Genomic DNA, 16916 nt, shown 5'->3' with positions numbered 1-16916 from the left:
TAGATTAAATTTTTGTTCTGCTAAAGAACAAATACATGTGTATTCAAGTTTGAATATGAGAGGTTTAAAAAACAAAAGTGGACACATTTGTGGAATTTGTTTTAATATCAAAATATTCTCAGGTTTTGAAGGACATGATTACAAAATAAGGATGGGAACTGCTGTCACGGGTTGGAGGCTTTCCGATCTGAAGTCTTTAGTAGTGGGGCTTTTGTTTTATTTTTCTCTTTTCTTTTCAAGGTTTTTTGACTTTATTTTTTTTTCCCCGATCGTCCACGCTGGGCGACTCCATCAGCTGAACGACGTTGAAATACACCAGACAGCCCAGGAACTGGAAATAGGCGCACAGAGACACCAGGACAGGAAACAAATCAGGCAGGTTAGCTGGAGGCTCCAGCGCGGCGCTCGTAAAGCTCAGGCCAGCCATGGCGAGGAGGAAGAAAGCAAACTGTAAAGAGAGGAGGAGGAGAGCACGTTACGCGAGATCCGGCCGCCATTGGCCCCTATAACCAACATTTATTTTCGCCCGGGCAGGAAAGGCAAACAGCCCGGCAGAGCGGGATCAACATTAACATGTCTATTTAGGAACAGCGGTCTGAGGGATCAGTGAAATAAGTGCTGCGAGCAGCTCTGACCGCGGCTGCCGGTAACACTATCCTCATCGGCCGCCCTCTGCATTAATGCCCCTTATGTAAATAAAGATACGTTGGCTAACCTGCGTTAATGACCCGCGCTATATAAAGACTAGCTCTCTGTGTCTGACCCCGGGTTAGAGTCCGATGATGAGGACGTCAGGTGACTGTCTTATGATCTGCTCCTTACTTTCCACTTGATGATTAAGGGGATGTTGATGGTGGGGAAGCAGGTCCTGTACAGCCGCACGTAGGGCCCGATCCTCAGGTCGTCCACGGTGACGCGGTCCAGGGCGGAGAGCAGGTACAGGCTGAGGAAGAGGAAGGCCAGGGAGGTGACCGCGTAGGGCAGGAGCAGGCCGTCCTTCAGGAGCAGGGGGAGCATGCTGGGATAGGAGGCGCACGCCAAAAAAAACAAAGGAGAGAGAGAGAAAGAAAATTCCCCGACATTTGAACAGAAAAGCACTTGTGTCTTAAACCCGATTGTGTAAAAATGCAATCCATACAACATTCTCGCTGTAATGCCACTTCACAGGCATCGAGCGCAAGACCGAATCCAAGAGAGCATGTATGTATTTAACAAATGTAAAACTAATAATGCATAATGCAGAATGAGTTCACTTGAATTGTACTTTAAGAAAACGCCTGGTGTAATTTATAGGGAATGACTGGCTGTTCCGATACAAGGAGAGCTTAGTGGAGAGGTATGCCAACTATGCTGTATAATCCACCAATATCCTTACACTTACCACGCGCACAACAATTACAAGTGGCAAAAGAATTTCTCAACAGATGGCAAAAGTCAGCCGGCTTCTGTCCTCCGGTCTGCCTTGCGCCCTCTATACACACTCATTCAAGACCTTCATGAGTGCAATGGACAGATGACACACCCACAGGGGATTCGCAAGATAAAAAGAAAATTGTGCCATTATAATTGGTGTCGCATTTATATTATTGATATTAATATTAATCATGATGTGTTCTAATCCTCAGTACTATCCCCACAATTGTTTTTCCCATATAAGAAAACTGAGGGAAGCAACTGAGTGAACAAGTCTGGAATTTCGTTACAGTCCTGACAGAAATGGATGCGGTTTTCTACCCAAAACAACCGCAGTATGGCAGAAGTGAAATAATAAGTGAAAATGTGTTGCTGGGTGATTCAAGATACTGAAATCTGATATAGCTGTACGTTTCCTTGGCCTTACCTAAACGTAGAGGTAAGTAAAAACCAGATTGCCATCAATGGGAGTTCATTAATCAGGAGGCAAACAGGACTAAAAAACAAAACAGGACATTCAAGTTAGACAATTTCCATACAAAACATCCTTGAATAGTTAACCCACCTTCCCATTTTGTGTAAAGAATCGAGTCCCAACACCAACATTTGTATAATTCTGAAATAATTTTAAGTTCTGACCAGTTACAATATGTATTTAATGGATCAAAAGCAAAACATGAAATATTTGCTGATCTTTGATGATTTTGAAATCATCTAATGCTTTCTTAATTATATGTTATCTTGCTCCTCCATCCCTATATCTTTCACTAACAATTGCCTTGGGTAAAAACAATAGGTCTACAAAGGCTCCTGCACAAATAACTGTCAAACAGCTTATTTACTAATTTTACCTCTCCTATAGTAAATACATTTCTTAAATTTCACATAAGTGCTTCTTTCAATTTTTACAATTCCTGAAAAGTGACTTGAAACCATTAACAATATTAGACGTGACCTCACCATCATCTATTCATTCCCTTCCCTCCTCATCCCTGCGAAATCCATGTCTCACACATGGCTGTCAAGTATTTAATTTTCAATATGCTTACTCTCCCCTGCAGAGTGTATGATGTACTCATGTCTACTGTATTTTTCCTGTATCTTCCCATTGTCTTTTTTTTTGTTGTTGCAATAAACAACCTGAGGGCCTAATATGAAATCCAGCAGCTCGGCCAAGTCAGGTATAATGAGTCTGCCAAATAAGTTAATAAATTCATCAAATTAAATTGAAATGGAATAAAATGAATGGGCCAGGCTCAATCCTGTGCTGATCCAGTGATTACAGGTCTTGCTTTGGCGATCTTGTTACATCCATTCCAGCAGCTTTATAATTGATCCTCAACAAACACCACCCTCCGTTCTAGGACAAAATTCTTTCCTAATCCTGGCGCACACACATTACTGATTGATTTGGAGACAGGTGCAAGATATAACTCAATAGTTAATAAAGCAGCAATCTGGATAATCTAGATTAATAGATCAGGGAAATCTGTAACCAAATCCACGCTATAAAATCTTGAGTGCACAGCTGCCTGCTCTTTTTATACACGCAGCAGTGCTGTAAATGATTATGACCACCGCTCCCAACACAGGGAAGCTACAGGATCAAACATGGCTCCTGCTTTTACACGGAAGATGAAGTCAAATTCAGACAACCACCGCACAGGTCTTCATGGCTTCACGCTACACTAAAATATTCATTGAGTGCAAAACAGTTGTTTGACGTTAACCTGTTCTCATCTAGATTGGGCTAATGAAGAAAACAACATCACTGCTGCCTGGTGTTACAGCATGCTGAGTGGCCTCATGGTGGACGGTGTTTAGTGACAATGGAAAAGCACTGTGCTGGAGAGATTATCTATGCACTCATAGTCTTATTACAATATTTCAACAAATGCTGCCAGATGGAAGCCCTTCAATCACAGAACTACTGGTAAAATTCACCTTTCAACATCAGTTGCGTAACAGACTGAACTCTACTTTGAGTCTGAGATTTGAAGAGGCATTAAAATCTACGAAAAGGAGAAATTGGCTCACCATGCAGCCAGGAGGATGGACTTTTCATGAACCTGAAAGGAAAAGAGAAAAAAGGCCAGCGACGAGTTCACCTAAAAGGACAGAAGCAGAGGATAAACACTCCTGCTCTTTCACAAATGCATTTATTTTTAAATATATATTTTGAACACTCACCAGGGCAAGTTTGAATTGCCAGAATGTGGGGTTCATCAACAGCTTAACAGATGAAGGTAGGACAGCCAGAAGTGTGGCAGCAAGACTAAAAAGGTACACAAGAAAAACATCAGAGACAAAACTGCACAATGCACTGGGGTTTCATTCTCTTAACAGCAATGTTCACAACTAGATTAAAACTAAATCATCAGTTGGTGGCTACCTGATCTTTTTTCTGTGCAGTACCAAGGCAAATGAGACCCTATCAGTGGAAACAATATTGTGGAAAAACTGCGGTCGCTTTGGGTGTCCCTGAACTAACCCTTCGATTGTCACTCAGGGGAAGAAACCTGGCACGTCAGCGAGTGAAAGGTGTGAGAACAGCCTTCCCACAATTTCCATTAGAACACAATAGCCCCCTGGGGCACAGGCATCTGCTCCCACGGGGAGGGGAAACAGCTGAGGGCGAAGAGGGATGTGGCCGTGGGGGGCAGAGTTCAGAGGCCTGCTTCCAGAACCATCCGTCCCTGCGTGGCACCTCTCCAATGCAATCACACAGCCTGCCCCAAAAGCTAATGTTTTTGTATTTTTTTTTTTTTTTTTAAATGCGGCAGTCAACTGAGCCCACCAAATCCAGGGTATTATCCGTCTTAGCGATACGTCTCTATTGCAGGGCCGGGAGGATCTCTAAATTTAGACGGCCGAGCTATTTAAACATTTAAACACGACAGGCCCGACTGCGGCAGCTCGGACCCACTCACTCCGGCCGTGGAGGGAGAAGTGACACGAGCCTCCTCGATTCAAGAAAATAACTGTTTTCAGTCTCGAGCGTAAATGCTTGGAATCCCCAAATTTGATTTTAAAATGGCCGGCCCTTGTTAAAGTGGCCCTAGCAGCTGTAGATTGGTTTCTAAGAGCTCTTTTGAGATGTCATTACTTTGGATAATCTTATTTTCACTACTCCGGAATATGCTCATTGGCCTATTTGGGCTGTCCTCAATAGGAGGCGGAGTTTAAGGAGAGGCGCAGGATTACCTGAGGTATAACTGCGTTTCGGAGGACAGCTGGGCTCTGATCTTTATCAGGACGTTCAGGCTGCACCACGTGTTGGCCACTTTATCCTGAACAGTCCAAAGCAGTAAGCAAACAAGTGTGTAGGTACAGGGTATCTCAGTTTAAAAATTATACAGATCAATAAAGAAAACATGTTTACAACATCGATTATTTTCTACATGGCAGAAGATTCTCAGATACAGTGAAAATGATAAATCAAATCCATTAGCAGCTTGACCATTAAAATAATATCACACAATAACACTGCAGTTAACCAGAAAAATGCGTTAAATGTTTTCCTTCAGCATAATTAAATAAAACATCAGACAATTCCTAATTATAGAGCCAGAAACTATGGCTCGCAGCTTTCAAAAGAATTTAGACTTTGAAGTGAAAGCAAATAAGTAGCATTACTCCAAGTAATCATTTCCCAACTGAAAGTGCAATAAAAATTCCTCGTGCATTCCACGGTACAGTTGGACAGGAGGGCACGGTAAAGAATTTCTCCTGCCATAAACTGTGCTGTCAGGCTCCTGGGAAGTCAAAATGCTACACACTTATTCGAAAACCTTAACAACAACAAAAAAAAAATGAACCCCAATGTGCTAATTAATTTATCCGCATTATTTACGCAACAGGCTTACACTAAAGATAAAGCGTCTCGTTTGGCTCCTATGTAAAGAGTCCTGAAATGCGAGCGTTTGCACTTTTTTGTGGCAGTGACCGGAGGAGTGGCGTGCGGTTTGTAAGAGGGCTGAAGACTTTAGCAGTTGTGCTTGGATCAAGTTTGATATTAAAGAGGCAGCCCAGGGGGTGGGCTGTGACATGGTACACTCGTCTCCAGCACAGCTGCTCGGGCCGCAGCTGTGTGGACATTGCAGCCGGCGGGCCAGCCGGCGGGCCAGCAGGCGGACGGCTCAGCCGCCTTCCTCCGAGCAGCTCCGAATAGCAGCGGGGATGCCTGCGCTCGCCGCCGAAGGGGACACATGAAGACTTGGGCTTGGCCCTGGCCCCCGTCGGCAAATGTGAGAGCGGCCTCACCTACAACCCGGGGAGGAATTTCACAGCCAGCAGCATTTGTTACCATTTTTGTGAGCGCAACCAGAGACCTGGGGCGCCGTCCCGCGTATTAGCTTACGCGGTCAGCGAGCCCTGCTTACGTACACAACTTCACAATTAGTTCAGTGGGACCACGGATCCCACCCCCACCCCCTCCTTCTGAAGCCCCTGACACTTCAGGCCCAGGGATAAAGTCCCTCTCACCCTCTGTATCATCCTTTCAGAAACAAAGGCCAGACGCACGCTGCCACTACTTTCCATTACCCCTCACATCCGAACTGCGAACAGCCCCCTCCAGAGTAGCGTGGCGGTACTCTGCCTCAGCGAAGAGCTCCTCCCTGGGTTAGCTGCAGCCGCTAAGAGAGGCGTTCGGCATGGCCGCCACACCGCCGCGTTTTCCTCTTCGCTCAGAGCAGCGCGGTGCGCGTTCGTTTGACACCGTGCTCTGTGCCGCCGACCGAGTCGGCGTGCGGGGTTTTCAAGGACACGCGTTCCTGCCAGCGCTCTCCTGTCAGACTCGCGGAGCGCGGCCCTGGCAGCCAGCAGCGCCGCTAATGCACACCTCCCAGCGATGTGTGAAAACACCCCGCCAGAGAATTCAGCAGCATTATCTAACCCTGCCCCCGGAGGTGAAGTGAAACCGATCTGCTGCCATTTATCCATTTTGTCAATATGATTTATTATTATTTTCTTTTACACAGGATGCCGGTTCTCCTTTGTTTAGGCAGTTAGGAAAGGGAACCAATGAAAAGACTGCACATTAAAGTGAGATTTTCTAGGCCAGAGTGGCAGGGGGTTGGGGGTTGGGGGTGACTGAAATTAGGGGGTACACCAGTCTTGTGTTCCACTTCCTGCGAAGGCCAAACTCACCTCAAACAGTCCGCGCCCCACGGGAAACAGCCGGCGTACCACTTGCAGGGACTGCTGGGGGTCGGATAGGAAGGGCAGCCAGCACACGGCGAAGGTTGCCACAACCGTCACGGAGATCTTCAAAAGCAGGATCAACCTGCAGTGCACATGTACACACGTACAGACACACACAAGACAAACATTATAAGAACAGAGAAATACCCACATATCATGCATGCAGCTACACAAAAGTACAATATATTGCACAGAATTACAGTGGCTTTATAATCACTTAATTGCAAAAATATTTTTTTAAAACACTTCTTGCAAGTTGGGACAAAATGCTGCTGCATTCAACAGCTACAGTAAATCAGCGTTGTTCGTAAAGGTGATCTTACTTCATTGCAAACAGTAAACTGGAGCCTCAGTTGAGCTTGCTTTGCTAATGTTCTGCCTTACATATACAGGAAGCTGCAATGGTCCGGCTGCTCTAGTGTAGCTGAACCAACAGGAATAGCTGAGGAACTTCAGCACTGCAACTGTGTCATCTGGACATTTCTGCTCCCTGCAATCTAATCCAGTGATACATTTGCCCACCAAATGCCCTTGGTACATTGTTACTAAATCAACAAATGTGAGGACGCCTATAACAGCACTCAGTTTCATCGCTCATAATAATGCCCCAACAGACTATCTGCCCTACGTGTAATTGCATACTTTTTACAAGGTTGTCTGTTCAGGAGAATGTTGTGAAGTTAATTGAGAGTTGGTTGCCATTTGAAATATAGTACTGAATTTCCTCAGTACATCCAATGACAAAGCTTTCAGTTGAACATTCACTGAGTCCTCACCCTTTGTGGGTCAGGCCCTTCTTGGCACACTTCCCCAGCAGGTAGCAGAAGAAGGGCAGGGAGTGGTAGAGCTCCATCTGCTTGTAGTTGAGCGCCAGGGTGAAGGCCAGAGAGCCCAGCAGGTCCCAGCCCAGCCCTAGGCCGAGCACCCCCCAAAGTGCCAGACCCAGGCTCACACTGTTGTACCTGTAGACTAGTCAAGGCTTCAATGCAAACCCAGTCTACATTAATCAAGCATGTCTCCACTGTTACTCTAAATAACCCGATGTTTTAATATCAATATAAATTTAAAGCTCAGTCATATATTATATTGGCTTGCTGTTCTGGAACAAATTGTTATTCTAAGCACAACTAAAATAATGTTCATCGCAAAATAACCTTTTTATTTTAGAACACACTTTTCTGTCCTCCCCAAACTGAAATAGCCAGTTGCCTCTAGTCAACGCTGTGCCATCAACACCCACACACTAGAGCACTGCAGGTAAAGTGTGCTCTCCTGATGCACTCGCCAGGAAGAGAGAGGCTATTTTAAACTATATAGGTCACACAGTACTACAGGACAGCTAGACCCAACATGAGGAAATGCATACTTCTCACTGAGGTCAGCTGGTGTCCTGCGACGTGTTCAGAGGAGCGAATTCAGCTGTATTACCAGGAGAACTGGCCTTAGATCCACCCTACTCCTGACAGGACGAAGCCAACCGCGGTCCATCGCTGCAAACTAACAATCAAAGTCAGCTAATGGTTTCAAAGCTGCAATACTCTAACACAGTCTTAAACAGTGTTTCTGATGAGTGCCTTCACCAACTGAGTCACTTGGGAGTCCTGGATTTCTCAAACCTAAAACTATCTAGTCAATTTCACACAATACGTTTCATAAGAATGTTCCTCTCCATTTTCCTTGAGGATACTGAAAGTGTCCGTGGTCAATGAGGATCAGTCCTGGGTAGAGCAGGATGCACAGCAATGTTGAAACCTGCAGTAAGCAGACAACATGGCTGCATGTGGGCATGGACTCACTGTACTTGCACAAAGTTTTTTTTTCCTGAATGACTACACGCCTGTTAATTGTAACAGTTTTTATATTAAAATGCATTCACAATGAAAGAAGAGAAAATGCGAACAAGAAAAATTTTCCTACCTTCCTTCTTGTTGATCCATCCGTGAGGTAAAAACAGTAGAGCACAACAGCTGGAATGTATATTAATATATCTGCAATAATAACTGGGGAGAAAAACAAGTATTTTAGAAGTGCCATCAGGTACTCTTGTAGCTGGGAAAATCAAACGGAACAAATAAGGAAACAAAATTACACTAATTAAAACCAATACTTTACAAATAACATCATATGATTTTCCACTGTGTTCCTTAAATAATTAGCCTGATTACTCCATGTATTTTAGATTCCCAAGGCATTCTCTGACAATCTGCTACACCGCCTCAAAAATGAAAGATTCTTAAAGTTCCCTTTACACAACATATGGGCTGTTTAGAGAAAACGTGACACATACTTTCACTTTCATCAATATTTGCCAAATTGTAATGTACTGTTCTGCACATACATATACCTTCATCTGCAACTTTAATTAAGGCTCAGTGGCGATGTCACAGATAGCCTTTACACTCGCGTACACACATTTTCCCCTCAATTACTCTTGCAACTGTACACACGAAAGGCACGTGTACATATTTGATGTGTCTCCATTCGTTATTGCAATATCTGCATAGTCAAGCCACTCAAAAGCTGACATGCGAATGCACTGGCAGGTGAATGCACTTATGTTTCCCCTACACTGAAAGTTGTCCTGGATAAGAGCATCTGTTAAATGAATGTAATGTAATGTAATGTGCACGCAAGCATTTCTTACCAGTTGCTCTCATGAAGAGCTTGTGGGCGGGGCTCTCGTATCCTCGAGACTTATGCAGCTCAACCCATTCAGGATTTATCAGTTGAGCTCTGCGTGACATGCACACACACACTTCAGAAAAACACCCCAAGCAAAATACCGCACACAATTAGTACAGTAATAAAACTTGTTTTATCATACTGGTTTCTGAAGGACACGTTTGTTATTTTCCAAATGAGAGGCTAGGGGGGAGGGAGGGTTGATTTCAAAAACCAAAAAGCAGGGCTCCAGATGGCGAGTAAAAAGGTCGCCAGTGTGACTAAAAAATTCCTTTGGCGATTAAATATTCAAAGGGACAGGAAACTGAATTCAAATTGTAGTTATGTTCCCCAGACATGGCAACTGATTGTCCTCTTAAGATTCCTTTCGAGTTTTTAACCCAGTTATGACAATTTAATGATAATAAACACTATTTGATTATTGTGACCTGTTCAGCAGAGAACCATTTAAAGAATGCAAAAAAGTATTAAAACACATCAGCAAAGAATTCAGAATTTAAGTTTCCTGGACCTTTGAACTGGATACTCATAGTAACTCAAATATTTTCAATCTGCCCAAATTAAATTTCACAAATAATTCAAAATAACAAATAAATCACTACAAAAAATAGCTAATTACTATACAAAATCCATATAGAATGTAGACCATCCGCAGTTTCTGATGGTGTATGTGTAACATGTTACAACACTTGTTTTACATCTAATATCTTAGTCACATCAACACTGAGTGAGCTAAGAGGTTTGGTGTAAATGTGTGCCATATTTATTTAATTTAGCAAGTGACATCACATAGGCACTCAAATAATGAAGACAGATTTGCTATGGTTTTGCTACGACATTATAGTTGCAGTTTTGAAACAAATTGAGTTGATGGCTAGCCAGGTATCCATGATAAAAAACATACTGCAAGACCATTTTGACCCTTGATCAAACCTAATTTTAATACTAAGTTACAAAAGTAACAGTGATCCTGGTTTGCTGTTGACAAGAATGAGAGGGACTAAAATCATGAAGTAACGTTTCCATTGTATTGTAAACTAATGTTATTTGTTATGGCAGTGATTGTTGAAGATAAGACAAATGGAGCGGGGTTTTTCAAGAGGTGCCTGGCGCAAGGCGGAACTATGAGATTTCACTGTTTAATATCTGGACTAAAATTAAACTGGAGAAGCACTGCCTGAAAAAGGCAAATAAACATTTGTGTCATAAAACACACATAAAATGTCACACAATATTTAGAAAAGGCTTCCATACTTACATGTGAGCACAGAGAAGACTGTGGAAGGCTGTTAGTGGAGGATAATCCAATCCCCAGTAGTTCAAGTTGTTGTCAGTGGTATTGAAGTACCTAAATTTAAAATGACATGAAACATATAGTAACTGAATTATGCACACTACATTTTCATCTAATTACAGTATAGACAATGTGCAAAAACAAAACATTTGAGTGATATAAACAGCTTAAATTATTCTATTCCTGTAATAACATTATGTCTGCATCACTACATATGATTTAATAAAATACAATTGAGAGATCTGCAAGGAGACCATCAAAAAAACAATGGTAGAATGGATATGGGGCTGGATGGGAATATGGGGACATGTTTTCAGATAACCATCACAATGTGTATAATGAAAAATTAACAGATTTTAATTGTTTATTTTGTTTACAACAAGAGAACTAAATTTAGCACTAAATTTACAAGACACAATACCAGTTTCCTTGTTCATTTCAATAACATTGTCATCTACTTTCCACACATGGGGAATAAAATGATCTATCAATCTATCAATATTTGGTGAAGGATACAGGAGTTACATGGGAAATACATTTGGAGCTAGGCACATTTATTCTGACAGTAGCAAGAACTGAGCAAAATGGAAATCATATTGAAGTTCTGTGGCCTTAGAAGTCCTGCGAATAAGACAGGAAAATGTAACCTTACAGAAGAAAACATAGATTTTGAGACCACCCTAAACCAGACCCCAAAAGTCTTGAATACTATTTTTACAGTGTGATATTGACAGAATAACATGGCAGTGCGTGAGAATAGAAGCAGCTGTCGAAAACTGCGGCCACCAAGTCTTAAACTTGAAAGACTTAAAACGGACCAAGAAACAGGCATGAAAGTTAAGTGGGCAATGACACGTGGGCAAGGATAGTAAATAATATGCAATGTGGCACTGTGCTCCTTGATACTGAAAACAGAAAAGCAACAACGAATACAGATTATGCTACTATAAGTAGACATTTCAGACTCCATTATTTAATCAGAGAAGACCACGGTAAATATTCAAAGAGTACTGAACGAGTCTACTGTCATTTTTGAGTAAATAACCAACCATTGTTGAACAGGGAGGTTATATGTTACTTCTTGCCAGTGCCTCTGTGCTTCGTAGTCCCCAAACATCGGTGGTTTACTTGTGCCTGGAAATAAATTATTTTTTGGTGTCAGAAGTAGCTGTGCTAGGAACCACGATTGCGAATCAAAAAACGGTATAAGCTTGTTGCTCAAGGGTTACAGCTGTCAAATAGGAACTAATCACCAGATACGTTTTATCCTGTTTTATCCACGTGTCACGTTAACGTTAGCATAACTGATAGTTACGATCCAAGTGGCAATTACCAAAAAAGGTAATTTGGCTTTCTCAATAGTGTACCCACATTAGTTAGGCTATTAGCTACAGCTAACGTTACTTTTGGTAACTGTTGTAATCCACGTTTGTTTTGAAAATGAAAGTGTAGTCATACTACATGAATTATAAACAAAAGCTGCTAACCAAATTTATCATTGCTACAGTAAATTATCTAGCCACCAGTGAGCGAACGTTAGCTACCCCTACCTATCCTACGTGGCGATAATCTGATGGTGTATGTTAGCAAGCTAGCTAACCTGAATACGTATTCAGGGACACTGTCCACCTCGTCGTCAGACCTAGCAAAACACAGAGTGATACAAGGCTCCAGTTTTCCATCTCTGGAGTAGATTCCTGGCTACTGCTTTAATATTGTTCAGAGGTTACGCTGGCTAGCGTTGCCATTTCCGACCATCCGCTCTTTGTTAAGGACACCAGCGCACCGCTTCCTTTAAAATACACGTCGCATGAAATATTCCACAGAAAAACGCGCCGTCGCTAACTGATGACGCAATAACCCCTATGTCCGTACCATTGTCTTACCTGATAAGGTGTGCTGTGAAATAATTAACCTTAGATAACAGTTTTTTGTTTGTTTATTTCTTTGTTTCATGGTAAGCATATTTGAACCATCCTGCGGTCAGTTTCTGCTTCATTCTTACTGGTACAATAAAATATAGCTATAGCCCAATTCCAAACCTTTTTCGGAAGGTTCGTAGGCCTATCAAATGCGTAATTTCCGTGCGTTGTACCGCTTAGTCGCTTATTTATTTATTTATTTATTTATTTATTTATTTATTTATGTTTTGTGATGGTGTGTTTAGCCTGACACGGTTCTGGCCAAAAGTAGACCGTTGGGTCTTAACGTTGTCACTATGCCCATTGAGCTAGTCATTCTCAAAACAACACGTAACAAACGTTAATCAGTTTTGTAATATGGCCTAATACAATATTTCTGGTTTCCGCGAGTGTTAGTCACTACATTATTTTTTTAGTATTGTTTTATTTTTTGTTTGGAAACTGAATATGCATCCAGAAGGCAACAATCCAGGATGTCACGTGATACGTATCCTAAGTTGATTATGTCAACATAAAGATATGAATGAATAGCATGTCAGAATCAGAATCAGGTTTATTGCCAAGTAGGTTTTCACATACAAGGAAAACTGTAAACTAATACAGTCATTCTGCACATGACTGCTTACCTGTGAATTGTTTAGAGTGGAAAGCATGATGTTGTGATTGATGGAATTCATTTCTGCATTTTTAATTGGATGCGAAGGTTTCCCCATCATTATAAATATTAACTCATTGTATAAGTTTCAGATTGGCCTAGTTCAAGAAGCAATGAAAACAAGGGCAGCATATAGCACCTTTTAATATTATACTTAATCGAGCCCCCCCACCGGACCCCCACAACGCCAGTGGTGATGTAAATGAATACATTGCCATTTTTGTTTCATGGATAATCATGCTTTTATTATTACTATGATTATTATTATTATTATTTGTAACTTCACAAGGATTTGCAAGACCAAATTTCACCAAATATTGTAAGGTCTGTCTTATCAACATGTCCGTATAGCCTACTAGACAGGTTTATCACAGGTTGTCTTAATTTAGCTAATTCACGTGAAAATATTAAATGATCCAGGGATATGAGTTTTTATGTAATAATAATAATAATAATCATCATCATAATAATAATAATCATCATCATCATCATCATAAACTACTCTGGGATAGGATGGTTTTTATATAAGTCAAATTAATATCACAACTACATAATGTCTCCTTAATGTGTTCACACAGCAGTGCACACTAACAATGTTCATCTGTTTGTTAATTTCTGTTTTTCTAGATCAAAAGTTGTTGGATATAGTTCTTTGTAGTTCATTCATCAAATATTTATAAATAATAATAACGCTGGACAACTGCTGATTTGCGGTGACACTTTCATTACAATAGGAGGCCTATTAGTCATTGGTGTCCATTAGTTATTAATGCTCTGTGCCAGCTTTACATTGTCATTTATTGCTTAATTTCTTCAGCTTTTTATTATTCAGCCACTGCTGCATGTACATTTATCTATGGCCTTTGTAGGAGGTGGGTTAGCTTGTCATTCGTTTAAGTAGGCCTATAATGAGGCCCAAGAGTTTTGTTGTCATGTTTGCTTCAATAACCTACATACTTTTTCATTCTTTTGAATTAGAATATAATATTTTGTATTTATATTCTACCCTTTTTTTCTACCATCTCTTACATATCTGCAGCTCAAACGGTGGCATTGCGAGCAAAACACAACACAAATGACAAGAAACAAAAGCATCACAAGTAACTCATTGTCAGTTTCAAAGCTCTTTTACGTTTATGTGCTACCTTACAACATGCTGTTTTTATTTGTTTGTTTGTTAATATATCATGTGAAAATAAAACTAAACAACCACAATGCAAGTGAATTAAAGTTAAAATAGTGTTGCTCGTTTAACATGTATTTTGGTAAATATATCGTCCCTTGCATCGTAGTCTCCTGAGCATCCGACGAAATCAATTCTTTTCGTTATGTCCGCCATCCAAAAATGATGGTACTGTAGCTTTGATAAAAATCTGTCATTGAACATTACATTTAAGCCTGCTGCCTCACAAATGTTCAATGATGGGATTCGGAGAAATAAAGTTGCTGTTTTATCGTAGGTAATCAGATTGTAGGACGAATCACAGTTTTTGACCGAAAGGTATGGAAGCTTTTAAATTGCATGACAGCTTTTTAACAAATTTAAATTGCAGTTCGCAAAATGCAAGATTAAATGAAAAATTATATATAATTGCGTGTTTATTATTTCATTTTGTCTAAGAGGTGCTCGATTGTACGCTTTCTGATTTAAACAACTAGTATAATGCCTTGATAATTCGAAATCATTGCCTTCTTTATTGAAAATATTTGATTGGTGCATTGTCTGTACAGCGTTGGCCTAAAACGGAATAGCGCAGCAATAAAACCTTAACATGTTTAAAAACTCTTTTTAAACTGAAACCCCTTTGGTGGTCCCCGGCCTAACATTGGACCTATAATAGAAGCGTCTTTCTCGTGCCTGTGGGAACTGGGCGTTCTCACAGTCCGTAGACCCCACCTGTGTGCGGAAGAGCAGGTGCAGATCCAAAGGTCACCATCCCGTACGACAGTCGTGGGATCAAGACGGCACGGCAAGGTTTATACATTATCTGTTCTGCGACCTTTCCACCGAACGGGAATGGTGCACGAGTGTGGACATCGTTTTGTGGTTTTATATCATACTTTGTTTCACTTATATAACTAACATAGACCCTTGTGTATTTGTGTTAGCGCCTTCGTTACTCCTGAAATTACCACTCAGTTTAATATGGTTTTATCAACTCCCGCGTATGTAATTTTAAGTTGCTTAGTAATATGATAACTGCATTTATAATGATTATTAATTGGTCCAAACTAATTTTGAGGTAGTATATCTTTTGGTCCATATTAGGACCTAAATATAGACGTATTGTATTATTCGATATTATTTGGCCTAAATGTTAACAATGGCTCCGTGATTCAAAGTAGTCCTTTTTTCCTTTTGAGTTTTCCAAAAGATGAAACATAAAAATAAACGCTTTCATCACTGCCCTTAATCCCTGGAATTTACACTACGAAATGAGATATATGTTTTGTTTTTGATGTGTTTGAATAATCCGACTATGATTAGATAAGCACATTCAACAGTGGGTTATTTGTTGAAACCCATCTCACTCGGCCACGTTATAGCTCTGCGGCCTGTCCTGCGGAATGTCAGTTACTGATAGGCTACTTTGCGATAGATTATTACCCAAGCATAGGAGCCGACCGTACAGTAGGCTACTATCCATCTCAAGCCGTGAAAGGTTATTACTTGACGTCAGTTATATAAAAAGAGGGGATCTATTATAACCTTGCACTTGTTAAAGAGTCAACTCTTTCCCACCAGCTGGCCTTAAAATAGACTGTTCATTAAAACGCGCTGAATGTAAACAATTTCACAGTGTCCTTACTCCAAGATAAATACGATCGCCACCCCTCTTGTTGCGTTAATACTGTTTCTGCAGGTGCAACCTTCTATTGATTCCAAAATCAGCTCCGAGTGATGCGCTTCAAAAGTTTCTTGCTTTTGAAGTTGGTTTGTGTAAGGATATTGGTGTCAATAAACGCCATCTAGCGATGATTTTAATCACTGCTGTTTCAAAACTATGAACAGTAATGGCTTAGTTTGAAATCTACTTGTAGGTTAGCCTACACATGTAGGCCTACGCTACATAAAACAAACAAAACATTAATTGACAGTAGTTTTTGACCAAACATTTGCAGTTACAAGAGATTTGGTGACTCGAAGTGTTGGTGGGAAGTTAATATTCGGATAGAGATCAGGATTCATTTTCATCATTACGCAATTTTTACAATTTGGAAAAAATGTTGGCTACTGGAGTCCTCGATGATATATTGCTGTGTTACTCTTCTTTAATTTAGTCGTATTTGGCATGAGAATTTACATTGTTGCGTGATAAGCAAATGTATTGTATTAAAATACAATGTGCAATTTTTTTTTCTAATTTCGAATAAAGCGAAAAACGTGATTATAATCGTCAAATATAATGAATAACATGCGTGTGGAAGGGCTTACAATAATTTATTCCTGCCATATATAGCCTGCTTGCGTAAAAGTAGACAATAAAAACGCCATCTCAATGCTATCTACAAAATATAGTTTTGACATGAAAATGTGCTTGAATATTTTTTTTTTTTTTTTGAGGCAAAAGCTCTTTTCCTTTTCTTAATTTTAAAAGGAAATTCTGTATGTCACGCCGTGCAATAAATTACTTAGCGGTATGTGCAGTCTAACTGCATTGTGACAGCAGGCATCGGAGCAATGCACATAGAAATGTTAGACTCATTTTAAGGAATAAGGATTCGCTCCTGGAATGATCCCCTG

The 16916-nt window shown here is 40.7% G+C and overlaps 2 protein-coding genes across 2 annotated transcripts in view; one reads left to right on the top strand and one right to left on the bottom strand.

The window, feature by feature from the left end:
- The window catches only part of si:dkey-148h10.5 (uncharacterized protein LOC107988039 homolog), a 39507-nt gene that overhangs the window by 7818 nt on the left and 14773 nt on the right, over positions 1-16916 (top strand). The gene's annotated exons all lie outside the window — the stretch shown is intronic.
- alg6 (ALG6 alpha-1,3-glucosyltransferase) lies at positions 91-12435 on the bottom strand. Its single transcript, XM_035413486.1, has 14 exons — positions 12195-12435; positions 11644-11728; positions 10559-10648; positions 9263-9351; positions 8536-8618; positions 8306-8370; positions 7395-7580; positions 6565-6700; positions 4618-4703; positions 3604-3688; positions 3451-3521; positions 1841-1909; positions 823-1018; positions 91-448 (listed from the first exon to the last, which is right to left on the bottom strand). Exons 1-14 carry the CDS (start codon positions 12274-12276, stop codon positions 236-238), a joined length of 1536 nt encoding a protein of 511 aa, XP_035269377.1. The 5' UTR covers positions 12277-12435; the 3' UTR covers positions 91-235.

Source organism: Anguilla anguilla, chromosome 4 (assembly GCF_013347855.1).
Source record: "Anguilla anguilla isolate fAngAng1 chromosome 4, fAngAng1.pri, whole genome shotgun sequence".
In the NCBI taxonomy this organism is placed as follows: Eukaryota; Metazoa; Chordata; class Actinopteri; order Anguilliformes; family Anguillidae; genus Anguilla; species Anguilla anguilla.
Note: the sequence above shows the minus strand (reverse complement) of the source record. Positions and strands in the feature narration are given on the sequence as shown.